This window comes from Neoarius graeffei, chromosome 17 (genome assembly GCF_027579695.1).
Source record: "Neoarius graeffei isolate fNeoGra1 chromosome 17, fNeoGra1.pri, whole genome shotgun sequence".
In the NCBI taxonomy this organism is placed as follows: Eukaryota; Metazoa; Chordata; class Actinopteri; order Siluriformes; family Ariidae; genus Neoarius; species Neoarius graeffei.
The window spans coordinates 61512136-61529245 of NC_083585.1; the positions used below are offsets into that span (position 1 = coordinate 61512136).

Sequence of the window (17110 nt, forward strand, 5' to 3'; positions counted from 1 at the left end):
TATATAGGGAGTAGGGAGTAGTGAACGAGTGAGTGATTTCAGACACGGAACGTTAGCAGATGTTGGTCACTTTGATTTCCGCTGTACGTTTTACTTCCGTCCTACGATGTCTCGCACAGGTCTCAACGAATCTCGTTTACACCCATTACTTTGACATATGGACTGATATATTACAGAGCAGATTTCACACACTCAGAACTTGCTATTGCAGCGACAAAATAGCGATCAAACATGCATTCCGATATATTTAATAAAATGAGATCAATAGAATTTTGATAATTTAAAAAAAAAAAAAAAAAAGTTTGCCTTCAGTTCTCCTTTAAGGAACCTCTTCATACTTGTAACGAGTCAGGGCCCATTAAAAAAAGATCACCAATTATTTTGGCTCATTGATTCTATTAGAGTCTGTATACAATATAATATGAATAGAGAAAATTTATTTTCTGATTACTTCCAAACGTTTCTTGTTGGAAGGGTCTCAGCGAGGGGGATCGAGCCTTTCCGGGCCTTTTTCTGTTCTCGGTGTCATCACACCTGACTCCTGCTTCTGAATCAGACTTAGAAATTATGACTAAACAGCACTACAGTTTGCAGCTCGTGCCACGCCTTTACACTCTGCACCCCTGACTCTATGTGGATGACTGACAGCACTGCAGTTCGTACCTTTTCCCAAGGATGCTCATGACGAACTCGGCCGGCTGTTTGATGTGGAGTCGTTTTATCAGCTTCTTCATATTAAACTCGCTTTGTTTTTTATCCACCGCTGGTCTCTGGTCCATCTTCAGCTAAAGCCAGACACACACAATTTTTATATATTATTATTGTCGTTGCTCTGTAATACTTGGAATATTTTAATATTAAAAAAAAATAATAATAAAAAAGTCAACAAGAACAAAAAAACATGATGAACCAAACGGCCATGCAGCCAGTAGAAGAGGACATGAGGAAAACACTCACATATGACTTAAGAGCAGAAGGTTCTGCAAGCACGAGCCACGCCCAATTATCCCATTGCTCAGGAGAGACCTTTTGCACACACTTTTACACACACACACACAGCATCAGCAAGACTCAACATTGATAAATCGGTGATCAGAACAGGAACATTAATGGCTGTGTCTGTATACCTTTTCTTTGCGTTTTTTCTTGTGTTTACAGCGGTGTTTGCGTGTGTTATACTTGGCCAGTTGATACTCGCTGAACTGCTTGAATTTATCAGTCAGAGATTTTTTCAGACCCGATGGCAGAGACCTGCTGAAACACTGACACAACAAACCACAAGAAACATGACTCGATGAAATACTGCATAACTTTAAAAAAAATAAATAAATAAATAAAAAAAAAAAACCTTCAGCTGCTTAGCAGTCCATGGTCGCCGTTGTCTGGTTCTCCTCTTCGTGATGCGCCATACATTCTCAATAGGAGACACTCAATCTGGATTGGCAGCAGGCCAGTCAAGCGCATGCACTCACTCGGTCTATGAAGCCACGCTGTTGTAGCCTCTTCAGAATGAGGCCTGGTACTGTCCTGATGAAATAAGCACGGACTTCCCTGGAAGTAACGATGCCTTGATGGCAACATATGTCTCTCGAAGATCCCAATATACACCTCTGCGTCAGTAGTACGTTCACACATACCGTGGGCACTGATGCCCCCCCATACCATCACAGGTGCTGGCTTTTACACCTTTCTCTGAAACTGGTTCACCTTTGGCACAGAGAACTCCATGTCTGGTTTTCCTGAAAACGAGGTGAACTCATCTGACCACAGCACACATTTCCACTGTCTTTCAGTCCACCGGAGAGGAGTTCAGGCCCAGAGAACTCCGCAGCATTTCTGTATGGAACTGATGAATGGCTTCCTCCTTGTGGAATACAGTTTCAGGTTGCATTTCTGGATGCAGCAGTGGACTGTGTAACGTGACACCAGTTTTCCGAAGTCCTCCCGAGCCCATGTGGCTATATTTGTCACATTAGCATGACGGTTTCTCAGGTAGTGCCACCCAAGGGCTTGAAGGTCACGCCCATTCAACAGTGGTTTCCAACCTCGCCCTTTACGCACCGAGGTGTCTCCGAATTCCCTGAATCTTCTCACAATATAATGCACTGTAGATTGTGAAGGACCTAAAATCTCTGCAATCTTGCGTTGAAAAACGTTTTTGAATTGACGAACAATTCGCTCATGAATTTTGCCACAAAGCGGTGAGCCACGCCCCATCCTTGCTTGCAAAGACTGAGCCTTTGTTGCTGCTCCTTCTTAAATTGAATCATGATACCAATTAACCTGCTTATTGTGGAATCTTCCAAAATTGTGCGATTTGAATATCTGATAAACCTTTCAGTCTTATTTTGTCTCTCTCCCAACTTTGAGTGTGCTGCTGCATCAAATTCTAACTTCGTTTATATTTAAAAAGTACACTTAAGTTGGTCAGTAAAACTACTGAAAATCTTTTCTTAGTACTTTTGACAGTTAAATAAAAAGGTTCACGTGAATTATCACTAATTTTTGCTTTTATGGCATTTTGCATTGAAAACTTCCCGTTTTCTGGAAATGGGGTTTGTATATAGGGAGGGAAAGTAATCTCATCGCCCCCTACTGGATGCGTTCCAACCTCTATGGCAGTGATTCTCACTCAAACTGTGGTACGCGGGCTCCATTCTAGTGGTACGCCAAAGAATCAATTAAATATAAATAAAATTTAAAAAATAAAACGTGAAATACTATCCATAATATCCGAATGGATGAAAATATCTTATCAACCGATGACAAGAAAATGAAAGGAGATTAAAATTATTAACTTAATTTGTAAGTTTGCAAGTGCTTCTGGGTAGCCATACGTAGCGTATGTACGCATTCCCGCCGGTTCCGCTGACAGACGGTTATCCGCCATTGGTAGACTAGGCTGTGATGAGAAAAGGTGGAGGTGGCTTTGCTAATTATGACGAGTACGACAAAATTACTGTCGTGGCTTAAATCCGCGAATGGGAGCGTGGATCAGGAGAGAGGGAGAACTGAAGAGGACGTGTGTGAGCCGAGCGCGGATGCTAACGACAGTGGCAAAACCAGCCCCAGAACTGCTAGCAAACGGCAGAAACCAGTAAAGAGGAAGTATGACGAAAAATACATAAAACTGGGATTCATTTGGAGCGGGACAGAGGAGCTGCCCAGGCTGCAGTGTGTTGTATGCGGGGACGTTCTGAGCAATGAGTCCATGAAACCATCGCATCTCAAACGGCATCTTACAACCAAACACACAGCACTAAAGGGCAAACCAATGGATTTTTTTTTTTTTACGAAAACGTGATGAACTGAAGCAGTCCAAGTCCACCATTCTGTCCTATGGTACACCCGTAGCCAAAGCACAGGAAGCTTCATATCGTGCCAGCCTCCTGATCGCCAGAGCCGGTAAGCCGCACACAATCGGGGAACTGCTGTGTTTACCATTAGCCAAAGAGATGACACGTATCATGTGTGGAGAGAAAGCTGCCAGAGAGTTAAACTTGGTGCCGCTTTCAAATGACACCGTGTCAAGGAGAATAAACGACATGGCTGACGATGTTAAAAAGACACTGATGGAGCGCATTAAGAACAGTAGATATTTTGCCATACAGCTTGATGAGACTACAGATGTTGCAGATTTGGCCAATTTATTGGTTTATGTGAGATATGAATATGACGGTGTGGCGCAGGAGGACTTTATGTTCTGTAAATCACTGGAGACCAGAACTACATCAGAGCAAATATTCCAGTTACTGAACAAGTTCATCCAGGAGCATGGCTCGGATTGGACGTTGCAGGACTGTGTTCACAGAGGCATGCACACCCATCACATTAAGCTCAGTAAGTTGTCAATCAGTAATCAAAATCAGTCAATAGTCTGTGTATATTTAACATTATAAGCTGTTATTCTTAATGCTTTTCCTCACTTGTTTTATTCTTAATCTTATTGTTCTTCCTCTGTTTGTGGGTGTGTGCTTCTGTTTCAGAAAGCAGTCACTGGAGTTAAGAAACGGCAAGAACTGCAGCTATGCATAGCCTGTTTTGATTTTTTTCAAGTACATCAAGTACAGTACTTTTTTTACTTAACATTTAAGTACAGTACAGTTATTTAACTTAAGTACATTTTCATTTAATCTTTAAGAACTGTCTTAATATTTATTTTAGTACAATGTTTTATTTCACTTTTATGTGCAATTAATTTTATTTGATTCATTATTTAAGTACAGTGTTTTATTTTCCTATATTTAAACACAGTGTTACTGTTCAAAGTACTGTGTGTAATGTTACAGTGGCCAACAATATTAAATATACTTGTTAAATAAAACCTCCGCCTTGTTTTTAATGAATACTTAGACCCAGGGTGCGATTTGTCAAAAAGACAGAAGGGGGGATTTTTTTTTTTTTTAAATCATGAAACGTCACAAAATTAAGGTAACAATAGGCTAACAGCTCAATAACATCCGATGATATCAAATGAATAACACTAAATGAAAACGAACACTAAACCAGAGATAGTAAATTCATCTTCCTATCTCTCTGACTAAATACACGAACACTAACACAACAAAGTTCGCATTGCTTGTCGCGTTGCTGTGATGTTTCTCTCCCTCCGGATTAAATGGACAGTGACTCGAAAATCACTAAAATACATGAATACTAAATGAACAGTTTGCTCTGATGGCGCAGTTCATGTGGCCTTTTCTGCTTTCCCGTCGGTGCGCTATCCGCCGCGTTTCACCCTTCTTTAATCCACATTTCTGCGAATTTCTCAGCAGGGAAGGAGCGCACGTCTGGCCCATTGACAGCGAGGAAAAGAAGGCTGTTCAGTGTGGATACATTCATTCTGTTGCGCTCATCAGTAAGGATGTGATTCATGGTGCTAAATCCACGTTCACACTCCGGATATTATTATTATCTACAATGTATCTATTTGCTGGGGACGTTCGTGAACATCAAAGCTGCCACTTCGGGTCATTTTGAAAGTGAGTGCAATGTAGACCATAGAAAACTGTCTCACAACATGCCTGTCATGTCAACTTTTTTTTTTGGTTTGTTTGTTTTATTGACGGGGTTGTCCCCGAGGATTTTTTTTCAGCAGAGATAAAAACCGGGGGGGGGGGGGGATGATCCCCACCATCCCCCCCAGCAAATCGCACCCAGCTTAGACCTACTACGCTACTGTATTTTAATGTTGGTCATTATGGTGGTACTTGGAGAGCCAAGTATTTTCTGAGGCGGTACTTGGTGAAAAAAGTTTGAGAACCACTGATCTATGGCAAAATGAATGGGAATACCTTTTCAAAAAGTTACATTTCGGGTTACACTTCAAAGTTAAGACAACGGCTTCCATGCGTGTGCATATCGGGCAGCTCTATCGATCCTGCTGATCATACTTTATTTTTTCCACCGATTTGAATTGTTTTGAAATGTTTTTTTAATAAGCTGATCAAAGACTACACGGACCCGACGTCGCGTACGCTACCGTTCAAAAGTTTGGGGTCACTTTGAAATGACCTTATTTTTGAAAGAAAAGCACTGTTCTTTTCAATGAAGATCACTTCAAACTAATCAGAAATCCACTCTATACATTGCTAATGTGGTAAATGACTATTCTAGCTGCAAATGTCTGGTTTTTGGTGCAATATCTCCATAGGTGTATAGAGGCCCATTTCCAGCAACTCTCACTCCAGTGTTCTAATGGTACAATGTGTTTGCTCATTGCCTCAGAAGGCTAATGGATGATTAGAAAACCCTTGTACAATCATGTTAGCACAGCTGAAAACAGTTGAGCTCTTTAGAGAAGCTATAAAACTGACCTTCCTTTGAGCAGATCGAGTTTCTGGAGCATCACATTTGTGGGGTCGATTAAATGCTCAAAATGGCCAGAAAAAATGTCTTGACTATATTTTCTATTCATTTTACAACTTATGGTGGGAAATAAAAGTGGAACTTTTCATGGAAAACACAAAATTGTCTGGGTGACCCCAAACTTTTGAACGGTAGCGTATATGACGCCACCGCAAGTCTAGCGCCTTTCCAAATCTGTAGCAGGTAGCGGCCGGCGAGTAGCCTACATCAACATGCCGATTTGTATAGCGTGGTTGGCGAAGTATTTCTGTACCAATAAGAAAAATGCATCCCTCGTGGGGATAACCATTACAGATCAGGGCATGTAGTCAACTGCCGCTATTCACAGGGAGAGCTGTCAGCACTCGTAAGGGTGAGTATGAAGAACAAAACTTACCAAGCCTACTGCTGATGTAATATGAGCGACTCTGACGAGACAGTTTGGTTGTCGTCCGTTTCTGACAGGTTAGGCGCAATTTCGATCTCTTAAAAAGACAGCGAAATTTCACCTGATACTTTCACAGTTAGTAGATAATCCCAACATATACAACGTATTTTTGGGGGGTGTACAAGTTCCACATCATAACTTCGTGGGATTTTTTTTTTTTAATTGGGTCTATGGGATTTTCAATAGTATGGCTCTCGGCTTAGGAACGCTGTGTTTCACTTTCCCTCCCTATTCTAATTATATTAATGCCATATTGTGATATTTCATACCTTATTACTGTACTAACTACCGTATATAGGCATGATTGCAGTATAGTACGGTATAATATACAGTACCAGTGTGGGAAATAAGGTGGGACCGGCGGACATTGACCGGTAATTTTTGTATTTCAGATCAGAAATCAATTTGACATTGTACCAAGTACAACAAAATTATAAGCTAACCTTAAAGTGCAAGACCACATAGGAACAGAACAGACAAAAAAGTCCACTTGTATTTCAAAAGCATCAAACCGGATGGCCCATGAAAAATTGTAAAGATATGGGTCTACTTCTAATTTTCTTCCAAATGTGACACTGGGCGAATACATTACATGTCATAACAAGGCCTGTGATTGGCCGATCACAGAGGCTCTCGATGACAAGTCGCCTCTGATCAGCGAATAGGACCGCGTTCTGGTCCGACACCACGCCATGCTGTTATCAGTTGGGTAGGTTTACCATAAATGCTAAAAGAAAATAGACTACTACAGGGTTTGGACCCTGAACAGTGTTTTTTCCATCGTATTTTAACCCTCTGGGGTTGAGAGTTTCTCTGGCGAAGCTTGGCAGGTTTAGAATGAGTAGGTCATGTACCGTATTTAGTCTGGATGGCAGCATATTGCTTTGAAATGTGTTTAGATCATTCAGTATTAATGATGCCTTCCCAGATGTGCACTAATGCCCCCTCATACCATCACAGGTGCTGGCTTTTGAGCTGTGCACTGATAAGCCGGATGGTCCCTCTCCTCTTTAGCCTGGAGGACGTGGTGTCCGTGATTTCGAAAAAGAATTTCTATTTTTGATTCATCAGACCTCAGGACAGTTTTCCACTTCGCCTCAGTCCATTGTAAAAGAGCTCAGGCCCAGAGAAGGTGGCGGGGTTTCTGGATCTTGTTTATATCTGGTTTTAACTTGCATTTGTGGATGCAGTAATGAAGTGTTTTCACAGACGATGGTTTTCTGAAGTGTTCCTGAACCCATACAGTGATTTCCACTACAGACACGTGTCTGCTTTTAATGCAGTGTCTCCTGAGGGCCTGAAGATCACAGGCATCCAGTGTCAGTTTTCAGCCTTGTCTCTTGCATACAGAGATTTCTCCAGATTCTCAGAATCATTGAATGATTATTATGGACCATAGATGATGTGATCCCGAAATCCTTTGCAGCTTTACATTGAGAATGTTTCGTTATTCTTAAATTGTTGCACTGTTTGCCCACGCAGTCGTTCACTGAACCCCTCCCCGTCTTTACTTCTGAGAGACTCCGCCTCTCTGGGATGCTCTTTTTATACCCAGTCATCTTACTGACCTGCTGCTAATTAACCAATTTTTTTTTTTTTTTTAGCATTACACAACTTGTTTCAGTCTTTTGTTGCACTTGTCCCAACTTTTCTAAAACGTGTTGCTGACATCAAATTTGTTCAAAAAACAAAATTTCTGAGTTTCAACATTTGATATGTTGTCTTTGTACCATTTTTCAATGACATATCGGGTTTCCGTGATTTACAAGTCATCATATTCTGTTTTTATTTACAGTTCACACAGCACCCCAACTTTTTTGGACTACACCACTATTCCACTACCATATGAACATTATACGTTCTAATAAAAAAATAAATAAATAAATAAATAAATAAAAAATAAATAAATAAAAACACTCAGCGTACCGTGCTGTATATCCTCGTCACTTCCAGCCAATCGGATGGCAGTTGCACAGCGGAGCAGAAATACCTCCTCAGGTGCGGTTTAGAGTTGGGCAGGTGAGCAGCGAGGGCAAGCAGGAAGTTAGCTGTGATGCGGATGTTCAGTTCCTGTCTGGTGTAAACAGCCACCTGGTGCAGTAAAGTTACAGAACTGGGAATGAACCAGGATTTCAGAGATGATCTACTCATTACAGCCCTGTATCGGGAATAGAGGAGGATACTTTCCAAAAGTACGTGTCCCCTCTAAACTCATCACAGACACCACACCATAGAAAAGCATACACAGCACCTCAAGCATACCTTGAGCAGGAACTCCGGGTCATGAAGAGTGATATGGGTACCCAGGAGTTTTATTCTGTTCCACATAGATCCACTAGAATCCCAGTCCTGCTGTCCAGGAAAATTGGTCTTGTGCACCATGGAGCAGCACACCACATTCAGCAGCTTATACTGATTGGATAAACCACACACACACACACACACACACACACACAGTACAAGAAATGTCTTCTGTTGCTTATAAGGCAAATAACACTTGCTCGTCCCATTCTCACTCCTCAGAGAAGAGCTTTGCAGAACATCAGAACAGTCAAAAGAGCTTCTTCGTACCATCCTATATCTGAAAATTGAGACAAACTGAACTAAAAAAAAAAAAGTTTAAACCCACCTTATTTTCCTTCAGTAATTCTGCTTGTTCATCTGAGCCTGCTTCGAACTCTCCAAACCCTTCATCCAGGTCAAGCGTTGGCTTCTCCTCTTCCTCAGTAAGCCTGAGATTCAGGACAGGCATCTCAGCTGGGGGCTCACCCTCAACCTCCATCGCCATCTGTTCCTCATGATCGAAGGTCTTTAAGAGCACACATACAGACTTCACGCACTCATAGTGCACGTCACGGACATTCTCATCATCAGTTATATTATGAACTACACGCAATAAAGCTAGACGGCCTTTTGATTTCATAAAATCGGTGAAATTTAGTTCCGTCTGAAATGTGGCCATTGTGATATCTGTTTATTTCTATCTCAAAATATCAGGCCATTCTGTTCTGTGGCTGGGAAGTTATTTAGTTAATTTGAGGGGATTAAAGCAAATAATGTGCATGAAATCGCTCACTTCGCGCAGTCAAGCAGACACAGGAAGTCCATGTGCGCATGCGCAGGTTTACCTTCTTTTGCATCCACAGTGTTGCATTACTGCCATCTACAGGTTTCCCTTTGAGCGTGCACTGACAGTTCCATCATTCTGTCGCTAAACGAACAGCTGATCACACCGAGGTGCTCGCTGAGCGCCGATATTTATTAGTTTGGTCCTGCGTTTCCTTTCCTTCGTCTATAACAACGTCTTTTCTTCTTCTCGCTTTCTTTCCGTTACTGTAGTCGCTCTTTCACGTTTCATTCGCACACTCACGTCCTCCATTTTTCTCTCCTGTTTCAAATTTGTATCCCACAATGCCTTGCGTGAACGGGGAAAGCCCACTACGTGATGTGATGCTTGACGTAGGATCTTGTATTGGGTCATGGTGAAGCAGGAAAAAAAATAGCAGAGAATTTAGAGCCACGTGGAGATAAATTCATTCATTGTTCTATTTAAAAAAAAAATAAATAATAAAATTGGAAGTCTGGGATTCAAATTCAGTAGCTTTCAGTCCATTAAACAAAAATAAATTGGGTGTCGGGAAAATTCTTATGACCTACACTTAAACTCTGAAAGTCAGTATAGCTTTAACAGAAAAAAATATCTGCTCAAAATATCATTACAGGTCATATGACTATCATATGACCTGTACAGACCTGCATGTGCGCGCTTAATAAAACCATTGCGAAAAGTCATGTGACTGGGGAGATGTGGAGTTTTGAATCCGGTTCGGAAAAAGCCGCAAGCAACCCCGGAGCCGTTTCTCTTGCTTGATTCCGCAGTTTTCGTTTTGCTCCAAATTAAAAAATGGGTGACACGACTGAGCACAGTGAAAGCGGGTTTTATTATGCAAACGATATATCAGACACAGGCCTCATTAAACAAGCTGAAATTGTTTTTAAGATATCTTTTTGGGCTTTTTTTTTTTTCACCTTTATTGGATAGGACAGTGTAGACACAGGAAATGAGTGGGAGAGAGAGACGGGGAGGGATCGGGAAATGACCTCGGGTCGGAATCAAACCCGGGTCCCCGGATTTATGGTATGGCGCCTTATCCACCTGAGCCACGACGCCCCAACAAGCTGAAGTTGTTGAAGAAAATGGAGGGATGGATAAGTAAATAAATTAATTCAATAAATAAATAAGAAGGGGTACTTTCGAGTGAAGAAATTCACTTGAAAAAAAACGTTAAAAATACTAAAGTATGACGTGAACGTTTTCAAAAGATTTCTTGCTGAGGTGAAGGAGGAAAGAGACGCAACACTCATCCCCTCTAAGGAGCTCGACAGCTTGCGATGTAGTTTCTATCTCCAAGCGAAGGGAAAAAAAAAAATTTTAGACTACGAACCTGACATTTTGTCTTCCTTTTCGCGAAGTATTCAACGCTACCTTGACGACGACAACAGTCAGACAAACATCCTGAAAGACAAAGACTTGAAAAAGTCCTGAAGTGCAAGCACAGAGACGTCAGAAAAAAAATGGAAAAGCTTAAAACAGAAAAGCGCCAGAGGCAGAAGGGAGCGGATTGTTTACTGGAGCAAAACACTGGTGTAATAAATATACAAAGTCTTGTTCTTCCAGCCGATCCATTATTCCGAAAAAAAAGAAAGACGTTTTGTTATTGAGTCATCATCAGATGAAGAGTCAACTGACTCGACTCTATTTTGCTTTCAAATCAAAGTTCTTTTGTATCGACTTCGTCGGTTTGCATTAACGGCGTCTCCATGAGCTGAGCCGAGTCTCAACTGACTTTAAGGATGTTCTCTTCAAATCGTTTTCATTTTGAGACCATTTTTTGGACCATTACTATTCAACCTTTATATGCTCCCACTTGGGCAAATTATCAAGAACAATTCAATTTTGTATCACTGCTATGCAGATGACACCCAAATTTATTTTGCTCTATCACCTAATGATTATGCCCCCCTTGAATGTCTCTACCAGTGTATCGACCAAATCAACAACTGGATGTCACAAAATTTTCTTCAGCTGAACACAGATAAAACAGAAGTAATTCTATTTGGAAAAAAAGATGAAAGACTCAGGATTACCACTATTCTTGACACAAAAGGGATTAAAACTAAAGATATGGTTAAAAATCTTGGTGTTTTCATTGACAGCGAGCTAAACTTTGACAGTTATATGAAAGCAATCACTAAATCGTCATTTTATCACCTAAAAAACATTTCCAAACTAAATCAAGTTTATTTGTATAGCGCTTTTAACAATAAACATTGTCGCAAAGCAGCTTTACAGAATTTGAACGATTTAAAACATGAGCTAATTTTATCCCTAATCTATCCCCAATGAGCAAGCCTGTGGCAACGGTGGCAAGGAAAAACTCCCTCAGACGACATGAGGAAGAAACCAGACTCAAAAGGGAACCCATCCTCATTTGGGCAACAACAGACAGCCTGACTATAATATTAACAGTTTTAACAGGTATAACCCTCAACTGTCCTCATGGGGCCGTCCTTCACAGGAGCGGTGCGATAAAACTAATGCCATGTACACACGTAGCCGGGTATTTTTAAAACCGAACATTTCCCCCCCCTGCGTTTATAAAAATGTTTTATCCACACCACCTCGTCTTTGAAAAAAATCCCTTCCACACATAACCGAACATCTGCGTTTTCAATCACATTCATAAGCATTCCAAACCTGTAGATGGTTATTTCCCCAAATCCTACCCCCTAATCACATCGCCTGTGCTCTTGGAGCAGTAGTTGGGCTTCTAAAATTAAACATGTAAATAGCACCTGCACAATAATTAACGCTTTCAAGGCACTACTCCGATCCATTACTCTTTAGCTAGCCGCACACTACGCCGATTTTCAGCGTACCGAGCCAACTGAAGTCGCGAGTCAGGCGTAAAGACTAGTTTTCGATGGTACCGACTCATCTCACAGCCGATTCGAAAAACTAATCGGGAGCCAGACTGATCGGCGAGAGTCGCTAGCAATAGCCAATCATATCTTTCGCATATAACACGTGACATCATTAAACACAATTTCTAGCGCGAGAAATACGTGTTGGTAGCACCTAATGCAGGTATATACTGTAATTCCATAGACTGAAGCTTTATCCATAGACACAGTGGGCTGGAAAGCCACTCTGCTCAAGTTGTGTGGCTGAATTCCAAATCGCTTTAACTCCCCTATATAAGTGCACTATTTAAGGTTGGGAATAATAGCTCATGCAGCCTAGATAGTGCGCTACATATTCCGTGTTGTGTCATTTGTAATTCAGCCTGTAGCATCTTCAAGTGTTGGATTTAACAGTAACTATATCCAATAGCAGCCCTGTGATGACCTGGCGACTTGTCCAGGGTGAACCCCGCCTTTCGCCCGTAGTCAGCTGGGATAGGCTCCAGCTTGCCTGCGACCCTGTAGAAGGATAAAGCGGCTAGAGATAATGAGATGCGAGGAGATATCCAATAGCCAATCACAAAGCTATTAAGTTGTCACGTGTCGCTTCAATCGCGACTGCACTCGTCAACAGTCGGGAGTCGGCTCTGAAATGGGTCGGTTCGGTACCGCGTGGATCGCCGTGGTGTGCGGCTAGCTTAAATCCATGCTTAATCTGGCTTCTGCAGTAAACAAAGGTCGCATGTTTGACGTCAGGGCAGATTTGTTGTCATTTTTTTGGCGCAGATTGTGACGTTCTAAAACGCAAAACTCCGGTTATCTCTGTCTACACGAAAAGGCATACATGGAGTTTTCAAAAATCTTCACTTTGCCCGGAGTTTTTTTAAATATTCGTTTTTGATGTGTTTTCATGTGGATGACAGGCCAAAACGTAGAAAAATATCTTCGATTTAGCAGATACCCGGCTACGTGTGGACGGGGTCTAAGAGGACTTATGTCAAAAAATGATCTGGAAAAACTAATACATGCCTTCATCTCTAGTAGGGTTGATTACTGCAATGGCCTTTTCACAGGCCTGCCAAAAAAGACCATCAAACGACTTCAGCTGGTTTAAAATGCAGCGGCTAGGGTTCTCACACGAACAAAAAGAACAGAGCACATTACTCCAATTCTAAGGTCCCTTCACTGGCTTCCAGTAAGCTACAGAATTGACTTTAAAGCATTGCTGCTGGTGTACAAATCTCTAAATGGTACAGGGCCCAATTACCTCTCTGATATGTTGCAGCGGCCTAACCCAATCAGATCTACCAGATCGCAACAGAAAAATTTACTATTAAAACCAGTTGTTAAAACAAAGTGTGGTGAAGCAGCTTTTAGCTACTATGCAGTACAGCTATGGAACCAACTGCCAGAGGACATTAAAAATGCTCCTGCTGTTGGCAGCTTCAAATCTAGACTAAAGACCAAGCTGTTCTCAGATGCTTTCTGCTAAATTATTAATATTGCCATCTCTACATGTTTTAAACGCTTTACTTTTACAGTCTCTGCATGTTTTAAATTTTACTTAACTTTTATTCTATTTTATTCTGCTGTTTTTTTTTAATTGAACTTCTCATTTTATTATTTTATTTCTACTACTGTTTAATTCTTATTAATTTTCTTCCCCATTTATTTTATGTAATTTTATTTTCTATAGTTTACTGTTTTGCTTTTACTTCTGTAAAGCACATTGAACTGCCACTGTGTATGAAATGTGCTATAGAAATAAACTTGCCTTGCCTTGAGAGAACAGTAAAGTCAGTTGTATTTTGTAGAACTGAAACTTCTTTCAAACTTGTGCAAATGTGATTCAGCATATAAACGGTTTGCTGTCAATCAAATAAAAATTGATTGGTTCATTTTTCAGACGCCGTTGTTCATCGTTTTATGCTGTGTATGTTAGTTCAAAAAGGTCATATGATAAAATGCTTATTGACAGTCAGGTCGGGCCGGATGGGAAAACATTTGGCTCAAGGTCATACCGTACGGACCGAACGCAGCTGTGCGATGTCAGCGCCATGCTGTCACTTGCACCCCCCCCCAAAAAAAAACCATGAATTGAAAAATGCAGAGTATTTTCCCTACACCTAAATCTCCCCTATTCCCCTCTGAAAATGAGTAATAACTATAGAAATAGGAAGATATTGGAATATATAGGTCGAGACTATCCTGCTACTCAACCCAGAAGTGAAAACGGGTTTCACTGCGTGCACTAGGGTTATGACTGAAAGTGTTTTTCAAAATTTCTACTTTCCTGATGTTGCATTTGGTGAACTTTTACTCATATATTACTTTTTTGAAGTTATTTTTATTGGGTCATGCAAAAACCTCCCGCACCCAACATCAGCTCACTTTTGATAAATACATGTATATTAAATAAATGATTATTAAATAAATTCATCAAAAGATGTGTAAAGTACTTTTATATAACAAATTGCTTAACAATTGTTGTAATAATTATAATTGTTAATTAATATTATATAACATAATATATATAATTAATATATAAGGGCATCACGGTGGTGTAGTGGTTAGTGCTGTCGCCTCACAGCAAGAAGGTCCTGGGTTCGAGCCCCGGGGCCGGCGAGGGTCTTTCTGTGTGGAGTTTGCATGTTCTCCCCGTGTCCGCGTGGGTTTCCTCCGGGTGCTCCGGTTTCCCCCACAGTCCAAAGACATGCAGGTTAGGTTAACTGGTGACTCTAAATTGAGCGTAGGTGTGAATGTGAGTGTGAATGGTTGTCTGTGTCTATGTGTCAGCCCTGTGATGACCTGGCGACTTGTCCAGGGTGTACCCCGCCTTTCACCCGTAGTCAGCTGGGATAGGCTCCAGCTTGCCTGCGACCCTGTAGAAGGATAAAGCGGCTAGAGATAAATGAGATGAGATTAATATATAACAATAATTGTTAATTAATATTAATTAACAATTATAATTATTATTACAACAATTGTTAAGCAATTTATTGTTATATAAAAGTACTTTACACATCTTTCAATGAATTTATTTAATAATCATGATTTATTTATTGGGTGGCACGGTGGTGTAGTGGTTAGCGCTGTCGCCTCACAGCAAGAAGGTCCTGGGTTCGAGCCCCGTGGCCGGCGAGGGCCTTTCTGTGCGGAGTTTGCATGTTCTCCCCGTGTCCGCGTGGGTTTCCTCCGGGTGCTCCGGTTTCCCCCACAGTCCAAAGACATGCAGGTTAGGTTAACTGGTGACTCTAAATTGAGCGTAGGTGTGAATGTGAGTGTGAATGGCTGTCTGTGTCTGTGTGTCAGCCCTGTGATGACCTGGCGACTTGTCCAGGGTGTACCCCGCCTTTCACCCGTAGTCAGCTGGGATAGGCTCCAGCTTGCCTGCGACCCTGTAGAACAGGATAAAGCAGCTACAGATAATGAGATGAGATTTATTTATTTAATATACATGTATTTATCAAAAGTGAGGTGATGTTGGGTGCGGGAGGTTTTTGCATGACCCAATAAAAATAACTTCAAAAAAGTAATATATGAGTAAAAGTTCATCAAATGCAACATCAGGAAAGTAGAAATTTTGAAAAACACTTTCACAGTCAGAACCCTAGTGTGCACCGTCATTCACTACCATACATAAAACCATGTTCTCAGTGCTGATCAGTAGATGGCGCTGTTGAGTGATTTGAGCTCCATTCTGTTCCTGGCACTATACTGCAGGCTCATGTGTGTGACTTTTGCGAGCCGTACTGCTAATGTTCCAATTTCAGCTCCTATATTGTTCAATATTCTGCATTTTTTTTGTTGTGCAATAAAATTAAATATTTCTCTGAACTAGCTGTTTCCAGTGTTTCCATTTAAAGGAAAACGGATGTCAGTTTTAAACTTGCTTTATTTCTTAATTAACGTGTTATTCAATTACGTTTTCGGTTTTAGTCACCTTATATCGTGACTCGTATTGGCAACTAATTGCAATTAAATATTATACTTATCGGCCTATTCGGTTTTTAGCCGTGTTGAATTTAATTCGTTTGGTCCACGGCAGGCGTCGCTTATCCGCGCGATCTTCACGAGACTTGTGCGAGACTTCGAAACATGAAGTGTCAGCCAGGTGTCAGCGTTGCCATTTTGAAAACTGTTTTCCAAACGAAGTATTGCACAAAAACGAGTTTAAATGACGATTACTGCCGACTTTTTTCAAATTTTCCTGATTGCTATCAAAACAAACAAAACTTCCGGCTTGATTACATCAGCATTCGAAAGAGGGCGCGCGCGTCTTTTTTTGCGGTCACGCTGAAAGAAATCAAATTAAAAGTCTCAAATGTGATTTAATAAAAGGCAGCGGCAAAGAAGAAAGTATTCAGCCTTGATTTAAAAGAACTGAAAGCTGCAGGTACTTTGTATTGATTAATGTGTGAAATGCGCTCAGTATAATATGGATTTATCACAAAAACACACGCATGGATTTATTATTTTGAAACCCACCAGCCGACTGATCCGACACGGTTTAATTGTGCGACAGTAATGACGTAAATACCGGCGTGACGGACTAGTGTCCGAAAGAGTTTTTACATTTTACCAATGAGCTCACTGTATAGTCCTCTATATAGTAATTCCCTATATAGAGAGTAGGGAGTAGTGAACGAGTGAGTGATTTCAGACACAGGGAATGTCGGCAGATGTCGGTCGCTTTGATTTCCGCTGTACGTTTTACTTCCGTCCTACGATGTCTCGCACAGGTCTCAACGAATCTCGTTTACGGCCGTTGCTTTGACATATGGACTGATATATTACAGAGCAGATTTCACACACTCAGAACTTGCTACAGCAGCGACAAAATAGCGACCA

The 17110-nt window shown here is 41.0% G+C and overlaps 1 protein-coding gene across 2 annotated transcripts in view; it reads right to left on the reverse strand.

Moving 5' to 3' along the window:
* Positions 1 to 17110, reverse strand: part of tep1 (telomerase-associated protein 1) — a 110949-nt gene that overhangs the window by 83809 nt on the left and 10030 nt on the right. For both annotated transcript variants that reach the window (XM_060897785.1, XM_060897784.1), the window contains exons 3-8: positions 8925 to 9104; positions 8558 to 8707; positions 8222 to 8386; positions 1128 to 1262; positions 958 to 1038; positions 664 to 785 (exon numbers count right to left, since the gene is read on the reverse strand). In XM_060897785.1, coding sequence (XP_060753768.1) covers positions 664 to 785; positions 958 to 1038; positions 1128 to 1262; positions 8222 to 8386; positions 8558 to 8707; positions 8925 to 9104 — 833 coding nt within the window. The remainder of the gene's footprint in view (positions 1 to 663; positions 786 to 957; positions 1039 to 1127; positions 1263 to 8221; positions 8387 to 8557; positions 8708 to 8924; positions 9105 to 17110) is intronic.